General features: G+C 37.4%; 1 protein-coding gene across 1 annotated transcript; it reads left to right on the top strand.

Annotated features, from left to right (window-relative positions):
• Positions 1-330: 330 nt before the first annotated feature.
• LOC129928961 (uncharacterized) lies at positions 331-1,401 on the top strand. The gene has a single exon (XM_056045567.1). The coding sequence runs from the start codon at positions 331-333 to the stop codon at positions 1,399-1,401; it is 1,071 nt and encodes a 356-aa protein (XP_055901542.1).
• The last annotated feature ends 16,599 nt before the right edge of the window (positions 1,402-18,000 follow it).

The following is an 18,000-nucleotide window of genomic DNA, read 5'->3' as shown; positions in this document are numbered from 1 at the left end:
TGGGAGAAATAGCGTGTACAAAACGTCATATGGGGAATAACCATATATACAGCCACATATATCAATAAGTAACAGTTATTTCCCTTGTTTGATACCCTAACCCTAACCCAAAAAGAACTAATTACCAATAATTAATTAACTAATAGATTTATTCATGCTTTGATAGGTACAAGAAATAATTGGTGTTAATTAAGTTTGAAGTTGATCCGATAATGGGCGTAGTAGAAATAACGTTTACAAACACTGTACCAGACAGACAGACGGACAGAGCAAGTTGATATAAGCTTTGTAATGATTTCTTTTTTCTTTAGATGGCGTAGAACACTAACAATGTTTCGATGCAACGGCGATGAGATGAAAGATCTGACCACATTCACTACCAGCTATGAGATGAAAGATCTGACCACATTCACTACCAGCTATGAGATGAAAGATCTATCTTCATTCACAACCAGCTATGAGATGAAAGATCTATCTTCATTCACTACCAGCTATGAGATGAAAGATCTATCTTCATTCACTACCAGCTATGAGATGAAAGATCTATATTCATTCACAACCAGCTATGAGATGAAAGATCTGACCACATTCACTACCAGCTATGAGATGAAAGATCTATCTTCATTCACAACCAGCTATGAGATGAAAGATCTATATTCATTCACAACCAGCTATGAGATGAAAGATCTATCTTCATTCACAACCAGCTATAAGATGAAAGATCTGTCCACATTCATTATCAGCTATGAGATGAAAGATCTGTCCACATTCACTATCAGCTATGAGATGAAAAATCTGACTACATTCACTACCAGCTATGAGATGAAAGATCTGACTACATTCACTACCAGCTATGAGATGAAAGATCTGACTACATTCACTACCAGCTATGAGATGAAAGATCTGACTACATTCACTACCAGCTATGAGATGAAAGATCTATCTTCATTCACAACCAGCTATGAGATGAAAGATCTATATTCATTCACAACCAGCTATGAGATGAAAGATCTATCTTCATTCACAACCAGCTATAAGATGAAAGATCTGTCCACATTCATTATCAGCTATGAGATGAAAGATCTGTCCACATTCACTATCAGCTATGAGATGAAAAATCTGACTACATTCACTACCAGCTATGAGATGAAAGATCTGACTACATTCACTACCAGCTATGAGATGAAAGATCTGACTACATTCACTACCAGCTATGAGATGAAAGATCTGACTACATTCACTACCAGCTATGAGATGAAAGATCTGACTACATTCACTACCAGCTATGAGATGAAATATCTGACTACATTCACTACCAGCTATGACCCTGTTCGATATATTTTTTATACCATAACCAGTAACTGTGGAATCACTTACAACTTTAAAAGTTGTAAGAAGTAGGTCTATTATTCATAAAATAGAGAAATTAATAAATTATGGGCTGTCCTAAAAAAAAAACCTGACAAAATAAACAAGGTAGAGTCTAAATAAGCACTGGCCTAGATATGCAGGGCATGACCTACAAAGACAGCAATGGCGTATATATCCGTCCCTTGTAGGGGCGCTGTGACCGTTCGCGTAACCTAATCTCTCCACTTTTCCCGGTCAGCAGCTGCTGTTAGCAGGATATCAAGAGAGAGGCCGGTCCACTCTTTTTCGTTATCCAGCCAGCTTTTATAGATGACCCTTTCTTCATGCTCCCTCCCCTGTACCTTGAATCATGACTTTTAATAGTAAGTCATGTCTTACAAAATGACCAAACCAGCTCAGCTTTCCAATGAAACTGATCCAGCAAGCAATGTGGGCAGAAAGTTCGAGAGACCGGACAGCATCGAGGCACAGGCCGGATATGACCCGCGGGTCGTAGCTTGGGCACCACCCAACGTTCTAATTTGTTTTTCAAGGAACGCCAAGGCAAGGGTGAATGTACGACTAAGTGGGCCACCTGTGACTGTCATGGCTGCCCACTTTGCATGTAGGATCTACTTTACCATTTGAACTGACCAAATTTCATTGACATCTCCGAGTAGGTCTCTCTGAAAAACGGGATCATGTTGTCCTAACATTAGGTCCCTAAGGTCATCCGACTAGTTACTAAAGAACTCACTTCACGTAGAGAGTGACCTTTTGACATGAAGTTATAACCTTTACAGTTACGTGTGTACGCATTCTGTTCATGCAGTAGATTTATCAGTGTCGCTTTTCTGGTGATATGTTGCACTTCTTGTGTGTGTGTGTGTGTGTGAGAGAGAGAGAGAGAGAGAGAGAGAGAGAGAATAAGAAAAACAAAAAATACTTAACAAAAAAAAACGAACATAGTTTAGACGAAGTGTAATTGTATCATTTAGTTTGGGTCAATCATGTAATCAAATTCGTAATTTCTTTCCATGTTCGAAATACCAAACAAAATAATGAATTAACATTAGCTAATTAACTAATTGGTAAATAATTTTTTTTATTTTCTTCTGTTGTCAGGTAAAAAAATAATTGTGCAACATTTCAGCTTTTACCATACAGAGTGAGTTGATATACATTTTGTATTTAAAAAAAAAATTGAGTGATATTTATGGATCCCATTCTTTTATATTTTTGTTATTTTTTAAATTCTCTCTTTTTAAATGTGAAGGGTATCAGCCTGAGAAGCTGTAACTTCATGCAATGAGACGGTGAAGGAAATGAATTGGTTAGTTTGGTAAAAGTACAACAGGATGTGATGATGTTATACCAGGCCAAGTGGCTGGGAAAAGATCAAAAAGTTATTAACTAAGAGGAAACCAATACGAATCTTATGGTAGGCTCTCTGGACTGTTGACTCGGTGGTCTCGAGTTCGAATCCTGCCCGTCGCCACCCTCTCCGTCCTACGGGAGGGAGGAGACATTGTCCATCTTAGTTCTTACTTTGCGCGGTTCGAGTCGCAATTAGTATTCACTGTGCTCTTGTTGCAGAGAGGAATGAGAACCTCTGTCTCAAAATATTATTGTATGTCCCATACTCGCATTAAGTCAAGATGGAGAAGGTCTTGGAAGCCTGGAAGCCACGTGACCTTGACCTTTTATGGGGACATACGTGCTATCCTCACGACGTTTCCGTCAAGGGCTTTGGAAAGCAAGGATTTGACCCTCTCACGCTCTAATGGAGTTTGATGATGGTAATGGTGATGATGATGATAATGATAATGATGAAGATGACGATAATGATGGTAATGATGATGATGATGATGACGATAATGATGATGATAATGATAATGATGGTGATGATGATAATAAGGATGATGATATGATAATGATGATAATAATGATAATGATGAAGATGACGATAATGATGATGATGTGGAGGGGGAGGAGGAAGATGATGACGTTGTTGTTGCTGCTGCTGTTTTTGATGACAATCGGACAGAGAAATAAATATATTTGGGCTTTGAATGATTAATGCTACAACTTTACGTAATTAATGAACTCAACGATGAAGAATGAAGACCTGTCTACAAGATTTGAACTCAATATGCTTCCAATAAAACTGGCGTCGTCATTCATTCAATGAAAACTAAAAACAAAAAAACAACGCGCCTAACCGCAAGTCGGATTACTGTGTCGTGAATTAGACAGAAATTCATTTTTCATTTACACCGTTCAGGTCATTTAAGTATAGGCCCTCTCCCTCTCTACCACTAAGTCATTCAATCTCCTGCAAGCTCTCTCTCTCTCTCTCTTTTATTTTTTTAATCGAACTCGTATGGAAAGAACAGATAGACTGGAACATTTATTGTGAAAGGGTCTCCACTTGACTTGACCGCACTACGTGCATGACGTCACGCAGCGGAAATCAAACCATAAATAAAAAGTCGCTCCCTGGGTCTAGAGGTGGACAGTGGACATGTTTAGTGTGTACGTCACCACGCGTGTGTCCGTGAGATCGTGTGTGTGTGTGTGTGTGTGTGTCTTAGTGTGTAGCGTTGCTAAAAAAAAAGGTCATTATGATACCATACAGCTGTCCATTTTACGTCATAAAGTTTAAAAAAAACACTTAATTTTGATTTAATGATCCCTACCAAAAGAGAGAGTTTGTGTTTTCACACAAACTCAGAGGCGTCCCCTGAATGGCATGATCAAATGTAACTAATAAATAACTATGGCTACAGACATTCTTGACGATGGTCCCTAATTCGAACTTTGCAGTCCTGCGGGAGGTTTGAACTCGGACGTAATAGTCTGCCTTTCGGACGAAACTCTTGAACTTATAAACAAACAAACCAGCTAACTTGTATTTTCAAGCTAACTTGCATTTTCAAGCTCATTTGCATTTTCAAGCTAACTTGTATTTTCAAGCTAACTTGTATTTTCAAGCTAACTTGTATTTTCAAGCTAACTTGTATTTTCAAGATAACTTGTATTTTCAAGATAACTTGTATTTTCAAAGTATGCCTTAAAAACAAAAAAGATCAGTGATAAGCGACTGCATTCAGTGGGGCGTTCTAACCATGGCGCTAAGGGGGGTAATTATGCCCGTACTCATACATTAATAGAGGCCCACAGAGGCCCTTGAAAGATAGTTTTCTGGTACTTTCCACTAGACGTACACTAATTAGGTGAGATGGGAGGTATATAAAGGTAAATTCCAGGCCTGTGAATACTGGTGCATAATTTTCCTTTGTTGATTTAAAACAAAATAATTAATTACCAGTAATTAATTGACTAATCGGTTATTTTTGTTATTGTTTAGTGTCAAATGACGAGAGTAATTTGTAAAATATAGTATGTTTCGTATCTTGGACTTGTTGAGATTAGTTTCAAACGAGATTGAACTCATATTTTATTAAAATGTTGAGGCATGAGTTTAAATATTTATTTTTAGTATTGCAAGTGTAATCAAAGTTAGTGAATCTCATCAGTACAATAGAAACAACTTTCCTTTTTTAAATCCTCTGATAGTTGGTTCGGAGTTCCAACTAAAAAAAAAAAAATTGTCGCATATTGAGTGTGGCTTTAAATGTCCTTGATATTTCGGTTGGTTGGTCATTGTACTGTTCATGCATTCACCCTGATAGAGTGTTAGACATGATGACGTCTTTGCCCCAGTTGACCTGTCACGCAGACCCAGAGGTCTCAAAGGAGATCATCTCGCTAACAACGTAATTGAAAAGTGGTGACAGGCCTGGGGGGGCGGATGGATATATTGTCTTGCACCCATTACGCAAACCAAAGTCTGTACAGTGTCGTCTGCTGCCGTACTTCTATGAGTACATGGATTACAAAAGTTGGATTCATTATTTAAATGATATTTACGAAAATAAAATGAATTTATTTTGCCCACACCTTATACTTAGCACGACCTGATGAAATATTTGAACGCCAGAAAGTTATGTGATAATATTAATCATAATTTAATTTAGAAAGCGTACACAAACAAAGTGTAGGCTCAATGAGATATGATAACATAACAAACGTAAACACGAGAGCTAAAATGGCAAACTAATGTAAACAAAGTTTTAAACAGATTGGTCTTAATATTCAGGGCCGATCCTAACAATTGCGGGGCCCTATGCGAAACGGATTGCGCGGGGCCCAGTCTGGGTAGGGATATGCATAATATCAAAATCAAGATTTTATATTATATTGTCTTTGCAATAATTTTTTATTAAATGAAAGCTGACAAAGCGCTATGTTTTATCGCGCGAATTATTGGCACCCCAAAATTGACAATTTTGTCTATTTTTCAGGAGATTTTTATGTGTTCTCGGGAGACTAAAAAAAATTTAGGAGATTTCCAGGACTTTTTTGTATATTTTGCAATTACAGGAAAATTCCAGGAGGCTCTGGAAAATCAGGAGGCCGCGAAAACCCTGTTATTAAATGTACAAGTTATAATGGTTTAATTTAATAATTTACATCTAAACTTAGCGCGGGGCCTATGGAAGTGCGGGGCCCACTGAGACCGCATAAGTTGCAGTGGCCTAAGGCCGGCCCTGTTAATATTCTTCTGGAATGTAGTGAATGTTTGTTTAAAATATTTTTTATGTTTCGGGGGTTCCTTCAGAGTTGAAGATAATCTGCTTCTTGGTCCAAACCTCCCACAGGATGACGAGGGAGGGCAGCGGACAGGGTATGAACCTGAAACCATCGAGACGCCTGAATGACAGTCTAGCGCGCATATCGCAGCATGTTGTTTGCTTTTAATCGATGGGGAGCGAGTTCCAAACCTTTGGTCCATACACTGAAAAAGCCTGCAAGTTTTGAGGGAAAGGCGTGGCACAACCAGACACGTAAACTCCAGGTAGCGTAGGGCTCTTTGAGGGAGATAGTGAATGGTCAGTTCACTAAGACGTAAGGATATATTTTGTTTTTCTGTTATAGTTAGATGCACTGATAAGAAAGTGTGGCCACCTTGTAGATGGTGTATTATTTTACTTTCTCAAATATACTTTGAACAAAATCAATTAATCTCTCGCGTTCCCTGAAAGGAGAAAAGCCGATTATAGTTTTTACGATTTTTATGTTCGTCTGTACGTTTGTCCATCCTTCCATTTAGTTTGATCTCAAAATTTGAATCAGCTATTGAAAATCTGATATTTTTTTAAACAAAACTTATATCAGCTCACTCTTTCTGTCTGGTACAAATCTTGTACACGTTATTCCTCCCTCTTCCTATTCTAGGATCAAATTGAAACATTGCACAATCATTCATTGTCGATGACAACACATGAATCAATCAAAAAATTAACACAATTTTATTATTAATTAGTGATAATTATTTTTTTTTATATAGAAAAGGGAAGATAACTCTTGCTATATTGAGCGAGTATTTTTTTTTTTAAAGATTATCTTGCCTGTTAGCCTGTTCGGTTTAAGAGCTACGTCTATTTCTTTTGTCCTCTGAAATCATTTCATTTAAACAGTGTTGTTGCTAGAAATTTGCCCCCCCCCTTAAGTTGGGGCTCAGGGGGATTTGAAAATTCTCCCCCCATCCCCCCACCATAGCTACGCTGCCGATTTCGAAATTAAATATGCAAGCATTTTTGTGTCATGAACATTGATCATTTTGAAAATAAATATAGAGACTCTTGTTGTATGTACTAATAATACTAAAGATTACTACTCAAGTAATGAAAAAAAATACCATGGTTTTAAAACGATAAAATTACTTTTCTTTTTACAAAGCTTTTATCAACTCACTTTGTCTGTTTGTCTGGTAAAAAGTTGCACACATAATTTCTTCGACACCCAATCTCGGATCAAGCTGAAATTTTGCAAAATTAGTTCTTTTCCCTAACGACACGAGAATCAATTAAAAAACGAACCAGTTAATTAATTAACTATTGGTAATTAGTTATGGTGTATGGTATCTCGTACAAGGGAAAGAAGTTTCCTTGACTGATGAAGTGGTATAAGTTGAATTAGTTTCCCTTGTTGTTTGTAGAAAAAAATGTAAATAACTAGAAAAAAAAACAATAACAACAAATAAGGTTGCCGCTGCACAAGAACTTAGTTGAAAAATATCTTGAAATCGGATTTTCCATATCTTTTCAATTTCTAGAGATCGAAATGTGACGGACGGACAGCCAGAACTCACAAAACTAATAGACTCTTTTCTCCTTTTGGTGGCTGATAAGAAAAAATGTCTGAATGATACAGTCCCATCTCTAAAACTAGTGTCTAATTATTACCCCTTACTAGACGTGGTGACTGAGGACATTTATTTTGTACAGTTTCTGGCAGATGTTTGCTTGAACGTTTTCGACACTTGAACATAAAACTGACATTTTCATTCAGCGGTTCTCAGACACATTCATGTGCCCCCCCCCCTATCTATTTGTTTCTTCTATTGTCTAGCTCCTTTTTTCTTCAATTCATTTATTACTTGTAGCCTAAACCTCTTGGCTACATATCAAGGCGGCTTGAGTTTGAATCCCGATTCGGACTGAGTTAGCTTTACCGAGCGCCAATGGTCAGCTGGGAGGACTTCTCCCTCCCCCCCCCCCAGGACTTTAAAAGTGATTTGACCACAGAAAATTAGCTACAAAATTTTATTTTTTTTTTAATTTATTTATTTTAAGACCAATGTGTAGGTCCTACTGTTTTGTTGTCTTCTGCCCTGCTTACAATGTTTTTCTGTTTCCCCTCCAAGACGACCTATAAACTCTATTAACTGACGCACTTTGATACTAAAAATACGAGGAAGTTTTCAGGGTGTTAGAATAGAGGGCTTTTTTTCATATCGCCTTGTAAACGAGTTCTCTTGACTGCCGGCTTATCGGATGCAGAGTTTTCGGATTGTAATTATACCATAATAAAGCAAATATAAACAAAAGTATATTAAACAATGCAAAAAAAAACTGTTTAAAATGTAGTACATTTACTCTAGGATGGCTGGCTGGCACTCTATGGTGCCCTTCGGACTATCGTCACAAGCTCAAGCACTTCTTATTTTATCCGTTAGGAGTAGGTAGTAATTATCTACCTTTTTTTTTTTTTTATTTTTTATTTTTTTTTAATTTTTTTTTAAAGAATCCCGTAACACATAGAGGAAGAATCCCATAAAAATATTTAAATTCTCTTCTTTCTTATTGACCAGCTCAGTGATGTCAAGTAGCTCGTAGCAAAGCTGCATAAAAGTAAAGTTTTCACCGTGCTTCACTATAATAGTACAGATATATGTCTAGCCAAATATAAATCTCGTTATTAGGCCTATACAATAATTTAGTTCAACAAAAAAAAAAAGGGAAAAAAAAGGGTGAGGAAGTAGTGTATATTACCGCAATCGGAATTTAATTTAGAGCGCTTTCAATGAGGGGGTGAGAACCATTGCAGTCGACTCGGATGTGCTCCTCCATCTGCCGTTAAGTGACACCCACCGTGTCATGTCAACATGGTCGCCTGGTCTGGTCAACATTGGGGGATTTAAATCCTGCCTCGTAAACAAACAAGTGACACTAAGTAAAAAGGGGGAGGAGTGGGGCGGTGGGGGGGGGGGGAGAGGTTAAAAAAAAAAAGAAATACAGGAAGAGCAGTATATATTTCAAATTATGTCCCTTGTATGTCCGAAGGAAAAAATATGTCCACTGAAGGTCCATTTTAGTATAAGTTCTGTGCAAAAAGGTAGGGGGACAGCAGACGAGTTTGCTGTTTCGGATTTCCCCCCCCCCCACACACACATACATTTTTTTTCAAGTTACCGGAACTACTTCGTGCGTTTGTTTTGATTACCTCTGACCTGTATTCACTACTTTCCAACATCTATCTTTTATTTATTACACAATTGAACGCATTCACTTCTTAAAGTTATCACAAAAATAAAAAATAAGAAAAACAAAAACTACTTTTGAAAAAAAACAAAAGCAAAGCTCATACGAAGTGTAATTGTATCAATTAATTCGGATCAGTCAGGGACATCTCGGTGAATTTTGCAATACTCTGTTTCTAAAAGCATTTAAGAATTCAAACTCATGGCTCACGCCTCCTCAAACCGACACTTTAACCACTCTGCTAGTAAGCTGCTTATGATTATAGCAGATTATATAGTTATTTTATGTTTATTTCAAACTTACTTTAAAGTGGCGACCTATAAAGGGGGCTAATTCAACTTATACCACCACTTCAGTCACGTACAATCTCTTTAAATTACCAATAATTAATTAACTTATTGGTTAAAAAACTATGTGAAAACCTAAATCTAGAGATTAAACGACTATCTAAAATAACAACACACCCTGCTGTTATATCAACCGAAGGGATAATGACAACTGACTTCGCATATACATTCAAAACCCTAAACATTCTGAAGAGGATCCTCATTACTTTGGTAGAGTACTGCTGCAGACCTTCCAGATCATTAGAAACATTGTCAGTAGACACTGCTAAGGAGGATACAATGAATTTTGTTCCCCTTTAGCGAAGCTCGACCCTGGCAGTGCCAGAGAATGAAAATTAATTCAGATTAATAATAATACCGATAGCAAAAGACAGCTAACTAATACAATCAGGCTGGAAAAGTGCACACGTCCATTTTGTATGAAGTAATGTAGGAGTTTATTCTTCATAGCTCCTGATATTCGTGCGGAAAATATTGAAACATGCATTTTTACCTACATTGCTTACCAAACAGATGACCGCGAATGAGTTTGTGTGAAAACACAAACTCTCTCTGTAATTTTGTTACATTTTATACTTTTTGTATCTTTAGCCCTTTTGTTCGTTACTAGTATAATTTGGAATAGAGGCGAAGTAATCTGTACAAAATAAATAGGCAACTAACTATTGGTATGTCTCATGATCGCTCAAGACTAAAATTTTATTATTTGAAAATTGTACAAAATAATAAAAGGAGTTTCTATTACACAACAGCGGTCACAGGTTGGACATCTGTAATCACCAGGCGCTGTTGCAAGTTCACCATTATTTCAACTTCTTGTGTGTAAGACCCTTGTATACCAGGACCATTCCTTTATACTCTCTCTTCAGGTGGCTCTATCGGCACCTTCGAGGATGTCACGGCTCTATCCAGTGCCTCTTTTTCCCAATTGTTGGTGTTAATTTTGAAAAGCTTCATGTCACGTTTGCATACACCAGTATACCTTAAATGAGTCGACCTTGCATAAATATAAATAAGTTTTAAAAGGCTCTAAAAAATGTACATGGATTTGAATAGATTGAAATAAATATAACAAAGCTCCATAGCGAGATAACGTGTAACATCAGCTCCATAGCGAGATAACGTGTAACATCATTGATGTTTGACATTGATGTCTAGCTCCTTTACTTACAATACTTTCAAATTCTGTATGTCTAGTCTGTTTTTTTTTTATTATAATAAGCAAACACTTTTAAGCCATAACAGGATTCGAACTAGAGCTAGAAAAATGTGACTCGTTCATACAATCAAGACAATCCCTTTAAAAAAACTTTTGGCTCCAAACTTTCAGTTATTAAATTCAAAACAGAAACTGTCTCGCTCAACTATGTTTTTAAAAACCTAGAAAAACTTATGATTTATATTGTTTTTCATTCAAACATTTATATTTACAAACATCCACAAGTTCGACTAAATTAAATAAAGATGTTAAAATAGCAAATATTCAGATTTACCAAACCAAGAACTTTACAATTAGAACGCGAATCGTCCATAAAGTAAATCATGCGAGTATAATTATCACCATCTTAATGACAACAAGAAAGAATAATCAGTGTACTGAGTGTCCGCAGCCATCCCCCGGTGGTTTTAATGCTCTTTAATGTCGACTAGATGGGTTCGAGGCGATACAGCAGTGACATTTACTGCTTCTAGATAGCGGAGTCCATGTCTTCTCGTCAAGACGATCACTCTTTCTTATTCTGTACTCCTTAAGAGTCAATTACATCTCTCTCTCTCTCTTCCTTTTTTCTCTCTCTTCCAATCTTCTTTTCTCACTCTCTCGCGTGCACATCCATGTTGTATCGAAAGTACTCACCGTAAAAGTAGACTCCTGGAGAGCCGCAGACTAGGAGTATTATGTGTGTGTGTGGATGGTAATGTACAATCTATGGAGAGACGCCCTCTCTTCTTCTTCTCCCCCCCCCATACTCCCTTCCCCTACTTGGGTCCCCCAGGCGTCTGAGGAGACAGTTTTATGGCCGTGGATGAGAGGGGAGGGGAGGCTTAGATTTATGGGAGAAGAATTTTCTTCTGGTGAAATCGCTCGGAGAGAATTTCTCGATCGTAGGATGGAGCCTGGCTTTTATTTCAAGATTAGTAGATTGCGAGGACTGAGACAGAGGGGAGGGGGGCAAGGGGGATGAAGCTCGAAGGACATGTGCTCTGAATACATTCATAGGATTAGTGTGAGGCGGGGGGATGGGGGCTGATGCTGAGTGGCGGGAGGGGAAGATCAAACACGAAAACGGTAAAAAAAACTAAAAAACAAATCAACCAATACAAACGACAATTTAAAAACAAACTAGCTAATGTTTGTTTCGTGAGAATCAATGCAGTGCGTTTTTTTTTTTTTTTGAATTTTAATTTCAACATTTTTTTTTTCGGAATCGTTGTAACTAAGTGGTTAAGCTCTTGGGGTTCTAAGGGCCTCAATTGAATCCTGATAAAAACTTGGATCGCTAATTAGAACATCCCTGAGTCAAACAATCTCTATATAAGTAAGTAGCTGACATTTGCTGGGTAAAGAAAAGGTCATTGTTTGTTGTCCAGGCCATTTGACTTACGCTGGTCACCATTACAGAATTACCTGACGTCATCTTCCCTATAGATCTCATACCTTTAAACTTTAGATATTTACTCAATCACACCTAGGCATATATCTGCTGTAGTAATATAGATCTATATATTTTATTTTAGGTCTTATTCTATTTTTTTTTGTACGAATGTCTAAATCGTTACCGCACATGCTTACAAGGGGGATGCAAAAGTGGTCTCCCTTTTAAACATGAAAAAAATCTGTTGTACCTTCTTAACATGACGCAACATAAAACAACAAGCTCATTACAAACTGGCTTGATCTACTGCAGCTTTTCTCAAGCTTTTGGGGACACCCCATAGAAGGGGGGGGGGGTTGCAACGTTCTCTCATGGGGGGGGGGGGGGGAGGCGTGACTTCCTGACTCTTTCTTAATTAAATTTTATGTGACCTGCAATCTTCTTAGTAGGAGAAAAAGAACGACTTAAGGAGAATGAGTTGCTGAAGATCAGAAATGCTGAAAAGCTCTTGGCGCCGGGGCTCCGCACAGGACTCCGGTTTTGGAGCTTTAAGCGCTCCCCCAGATCAATAGCTGGCTAAGGGGGCGGCAAATGTACATTTTCTGTTCTAGATGGTAGTCAAAGTTTGAACTACAAATCATGATGTGATACCGTTTCTGTCTATAAGTCTAATAAATGAAACATGTTCAAGTCTTGTTATATCTGTTTCTAATTTTAATAAACTTGCATTGTAAAATATGCAATAACTATTGAATAAATGACATAAACAATGGACTTTTATAATAGAATTGACACTTATTTTACATTTGTCTAACAATCAATGAAAATATTGGTTCAATAATAATAATAATATTTATTATAATCTTAATTGTCCGTAAGGAAATTAAGTTTACAATTAGTGCATTATACCAAACAAAAACATTATAACTATAAAAAAAAATTTACATTCACACCAGACTCACCCATAACTTACATCTCAAAAATTTATATCATGATGTGATTGCCAATAACAAAAACAAACTAATGATAGTGTTTATTGAAAAATGTTTTTGGAGAATCTTGATTGTGGGAGGGGTTGATACCGACCCTAGAGACGCCACTGCTTGCCACCATTCTTCTACATAACGATCTATTGCAGTCTTGAGCTAAGCTTTCCCAAGCCTTTACAACATGTAGATCTTTGTCCACCGCTTTTAGATCACATTTGATTGCATCCACATGACAGAGATGCGAGCTAGTATATCTGTAATAAACATATCCACAATAAATAATACCGCAAAGACTTTCATCTTCCATACGGTGGTCTATAATTTATACCGTGAAGGAAATAAACATAATTTAGTAAATATTAATGGTCAAGAAAAGAGTTGTCTTCTTTTCAAGTCTCATAATGTTATCGTATAGGTACGAGCCTCTATCACAGGATATCTATGCTTGAGTCAGTGTTGTATGTATAGAGTTTAGTATTGTATTTTGACGGTGACTTGTTAGCGGGGGTATGTGCTGATTGGTTTACAACCGTCCAGAAAGGTGATCACTTGCTAGTGACAGAATGTCATCAAATGCCACACCAGATGTCATATGTCAGGCTGTATACAAGATCACAATCGTCAAAGTCATAAATCAAAATGAAAACAAAACAAAACAAAAATTTCCCAATGCACGAAATATGACTGTCAGAGGCGGATTCTTTCATCTTGGCCCTCCTTCACCCCTCTTCTTTTATAGGGATATCCACACCCGATTCTAGACAATATATCAATTTATCCCTCCCCCTCTCTCTGTCTGCTCTTGTCTGCACTCCTGTCTGCTTCAGTCTGTGCATCATTCATTGATATATTGCCAGGAAAACAAAATATGCAAATGTACCCTCGACGGCTACCCAACCATACGAACCCCTACCCTTGAATAGTGACCTCGAAAGGGGGGGGAGGGAAGGGGCAGCAGTCACCTATTGAAGAGAATACTCCCCCCCCCTTTTTTTTTTCTCCTTCTGACGAGTGGTCCGTAAGTGTACGCCCTTGTTACAGTAGACACGGGCCGAAGATTGTCGAAATCCTAGCGCCCTATGGTAGCGCGAGAGAGCTCCCTCGGATGATTGCATTTATCACATAATATATTAGCAGGCCGGCACCGGGGCCCAATAAATCTGTCTGAATGGCAATAACGGAGTGCCGAGAATGGCCCCGTGAATCACGCTTCATTCAGCGCGAGCCATAAACATGGCGGAAAGCGAACCGAGAGAGAGAGATTCCGGGTTTCCGCGTCTAGCATATCTGTGTTCTTGTTTACAAATCTAGCAAGGCTTTTTTTTTTCCCTTGTTATTTCCTTGAACTACGGTAATTGTCTGTTGGTTAGTCTGTCAGTGAAAGAAAATGACCGAAAGAGAGCGAAAGAGGACAACTGTGTGATCATCTTCAACTCAACGTTTGGAGTTTAGACGTTAGGGATTACACTTTAAAAGGCTCTAATCTGTTTTGAGCACGCTCCTTTGAGTTAAATCTAAGATTGGATCTGTCAATCAGAATTTTGGTTGATAAATAAAGTAACTTTTGTTTTTGCTATTATGCATTTTGATATAAACCAATACTTCATCATTTGAAATAAATTATATAGACCATTTAATCAGAACTTATTTGGAAGGCGAATTACATTTTAAACCTATAAAAATATTATTCACATTATCCCCTGGCTAGGCACTAGATACAACTTACATTGACCACCAAATATACAGAATAAAAATGTAATTTTAAATAGACCCATTTACTGCAGTAATAACCAATCTTAAGTGTACTTATCTTAGAATGAACGGAATAATAATATTAATTTTGAAATAGGAAGATTATCTTCGAGTTTACAGATTAAGATTAAGTGCAATATCCTACGTGAATACTAGACCTCTCAAAAATACGTCATCACAAATTCAGAAATGGGATTAGAGAATAGTAGACATATATTTTCTAATTACGTCATTACAATTGTGGAATACTCTCCTCAAACGTGACCTGAATTGCTAAAAGTTCTGATCTGGAAGAACAGGGAAGCTTTCAATTATTTTGTGCACAAGAAAACCAACATTGTACATTCTACTAGCAGAGATAAACGACGTCACGGGACGTACCTGTGTTTATTCTTAAAGCCTATGCAATTGAAACAATTTTTTTGTCTCCTCCCCCCAACCCCCACCCCCACACACACACACATTTTGGGGGAGCTGGTGAGGGGGTTTCTTAAATATCTTACGCCTCTGAAACTATCTAAGGAATTCATACCAAGTTTCTACAAGATTGGTCGAACTGTTGATTTCTACAAAACACATACACAATGACATACATACATAAATACACACAGAAAAAAAAACACAATAAGATTTGCTTCAACATTAGATAATAAGTTGATCTTTAAAGCGGGAGGGTGGGCACCTCTGTTACATCCTCCTTCTTTAAGATCAACTCAGGTGCCATTTCGACGAGGCGCCCTAGAGATCACGAAATTGAAAATCATAGTGTTCACAATGATTCAAACTCTGGAGCCACGGCTAAAAAGACAAGCGCTTTACCACTCAGCCACCGCGCCTCCATATTAGATAATAGTCAAACATGAAAACATCAGTCTAAATGAGTTCGATTACCTATAAGTTAAATAGAGTAGTGTTAGTACAGACTAGAGGTAAGGGTATATCTGGGCGTGTTGAAAAGCAACGTTTTTCTAACACCCCAACTTAGTCGCGTATCTTTTGGTACAATGCGCCCAGGACATCAAAGCATAATGCCGTTCATTCTCATCAATAGTGTACGCAATTCATATGTGCATACGAACAAATAACAACTACAAAACTGACATATAATGTAAATGAAGTTAACCAACCAAGAATGTGTAGTGACAGAAGTAGATAATAGTTGTTTTGATGTACAATTTGGCGCCAACCCCCGATGCAACGAGCCAAGGGCGGCTGCCTAACACTCCCCACCCTTGGTACGCCTCTGCGCTCACCCAAATTCCTTCTACCTTACCTTCGTTACCAGGGGGACTACTACTCTAGCCATTCAATGGGAAAAAGACTGAAGATGATTGACGTCTGGGAGCCAACAGATATCCTAAACATTCAGAAGTTATTGACAGACGTCTACATCAAAGCATACAAGAGAAAGGTAGAAGGTAGAAGCAGAGATCAGCTGGTGTGGGTTACAAAGAACGGTGGGTCCCAGGTTGATGCTTGAGATAACGAGGGAATCGTTACAGTAGAGAATGTAGATCAACGCCAGGTGAGAACATGCACAATATACAAATCTCAGATTAAAAACAAAGTTTATCTAAAGGAAAGAACTCCGCACTTACAACTATATCTCTCAATAATGTAGAAGCAATTTCCCTTACTTTATGTAGAACAAAACAATTATCAAAAATTAATATATAAATTGGTTAATGTTTTAATTAATTCATGGTTTGTTAAGTTAAATAAATAATTGTTTAAAGTTTCAATTTGATCCGAGAATGTGTGTGGGAGAAATAATAAGAATATTATCCAAGGGGACGAAACTCTACATATTTAGCCGTATATGTGAATACTGAAGGATTAATTTCCTTTGTTGGTATCATGGTATCAAACAAAATAATTAATTACTAGTAATTAGTGAACTGGAGGCGCGGTAAAGCGCTTGACTTCCAAACCGGGGGTCCCGGGCTCGAATCCTGGTCAAGACTCGTTTTTTTTTAAATTTCGGTATCTCTGGGTGTCATTGAGTCCACCCAGCTCTAATGGCTACCTGACGTTAGTTGGGGAATAGTAAAGGCGGTTGGTCGTTGTACTGGCGACATGACAGCCTCGTTAATCGTTGGTCAAAGAAACAGGTAACGTTTACATCATCTGCCCCATAGATCGCATGGATCTGAAAGGGGTGAAAGGGGAACTTTCCTAATTAGTTAACGAATGGGTTAATTTTGTTAATTGATTCAAGTCTTGTCTATGTCATTGAATAATTGTGCAAAGTTTCAACTTGATCCGAGAATGAGTGTGGGAGAAATAACGTGTACGAACCTGTTATCAAACAGACACATGGAGGATCAGAGTGAGTTGATATAAGCTTTGTAAAACCAGCTCTCGACAGTTTGCAACTGGATTATTATTGTGACGTCCGTGGCTGCGTGAAAGTTTGGATAATACTAACTTCTAGTAGACGTATTTTACCTGATAACACACAATAGGCTTATTATAAAAATACTTGTTTTAATTTACAATCTTTATCACTAAAACTACACAATTGAACATAAAGTAAACACAATCATAACTGTTAGATATTGCTGGCGATTGAAAGAAAGCCCTCAACAGCGTGCACTAATTAGTTTGGGGTAATGGAAACAAAGGAGATTCTCAATTTTTTTTTGTCCCGATGACCCCTTTATAGAATGTAACCTTGCCCACGGACTACTAAGTGAAAAGGCTACATTAATAAAAAGTATATAACTTACACATTAAATACAAACAAAAAACAAACAATGCAATTTAGCTTAAAATTATTGAAATTATAACAATTGTTTAAAATAAATTTTAGTAATTAATGACTTGAATGAGGTTGATAAAATTGTACAAGGGTTTATTGGTAACAAACGCCAATCTCCACGAGCACGCATTTCTTTTCAGGCAATACATTCACGTTGTACCAAAGAAGAAGAAGGGAAAGCAGTCAATGTAGGAAATACCAACAAAAATAACATTTTAAAAAATACTTATTAAAAAATCTTCTGTTAAGTATAATGACATTAATTACTTTAGATCTGACATATAGTTAAATTTGTAATACATCTAGACTAACTATAAC

The sequence above is a fragment of the Biomphalaria glabrata genome, chromosome 11 (genome assembly GCF_947242115.1).
Source record: "Biomphalaria glabrata chromosome 11, xgBioGlab47.1, whole genome shotgun sequence".
NCBI classification, from domain to species: domain Eukaryota; kingdom Metazoa; phylum Mollusca; class Gastropoda; family Planorbidae; genus Biomphalaria; species Biomphalaria glabrata.
The sequence above is the reverse complement of the archived record's forward strand: the minus strand, read 5'-3'. Positions and strand labels throughout refer to the sequence as shown.

What these genes read in the sequence shown, in the direction of transcription:
- LOC129928961 (XM_056045567.1), top strand. Translation starts at nt 331, where the DNA reads ATGTTTCGATGCAACGGCGATGAGATGAAAGATCTGACCACATTCACT.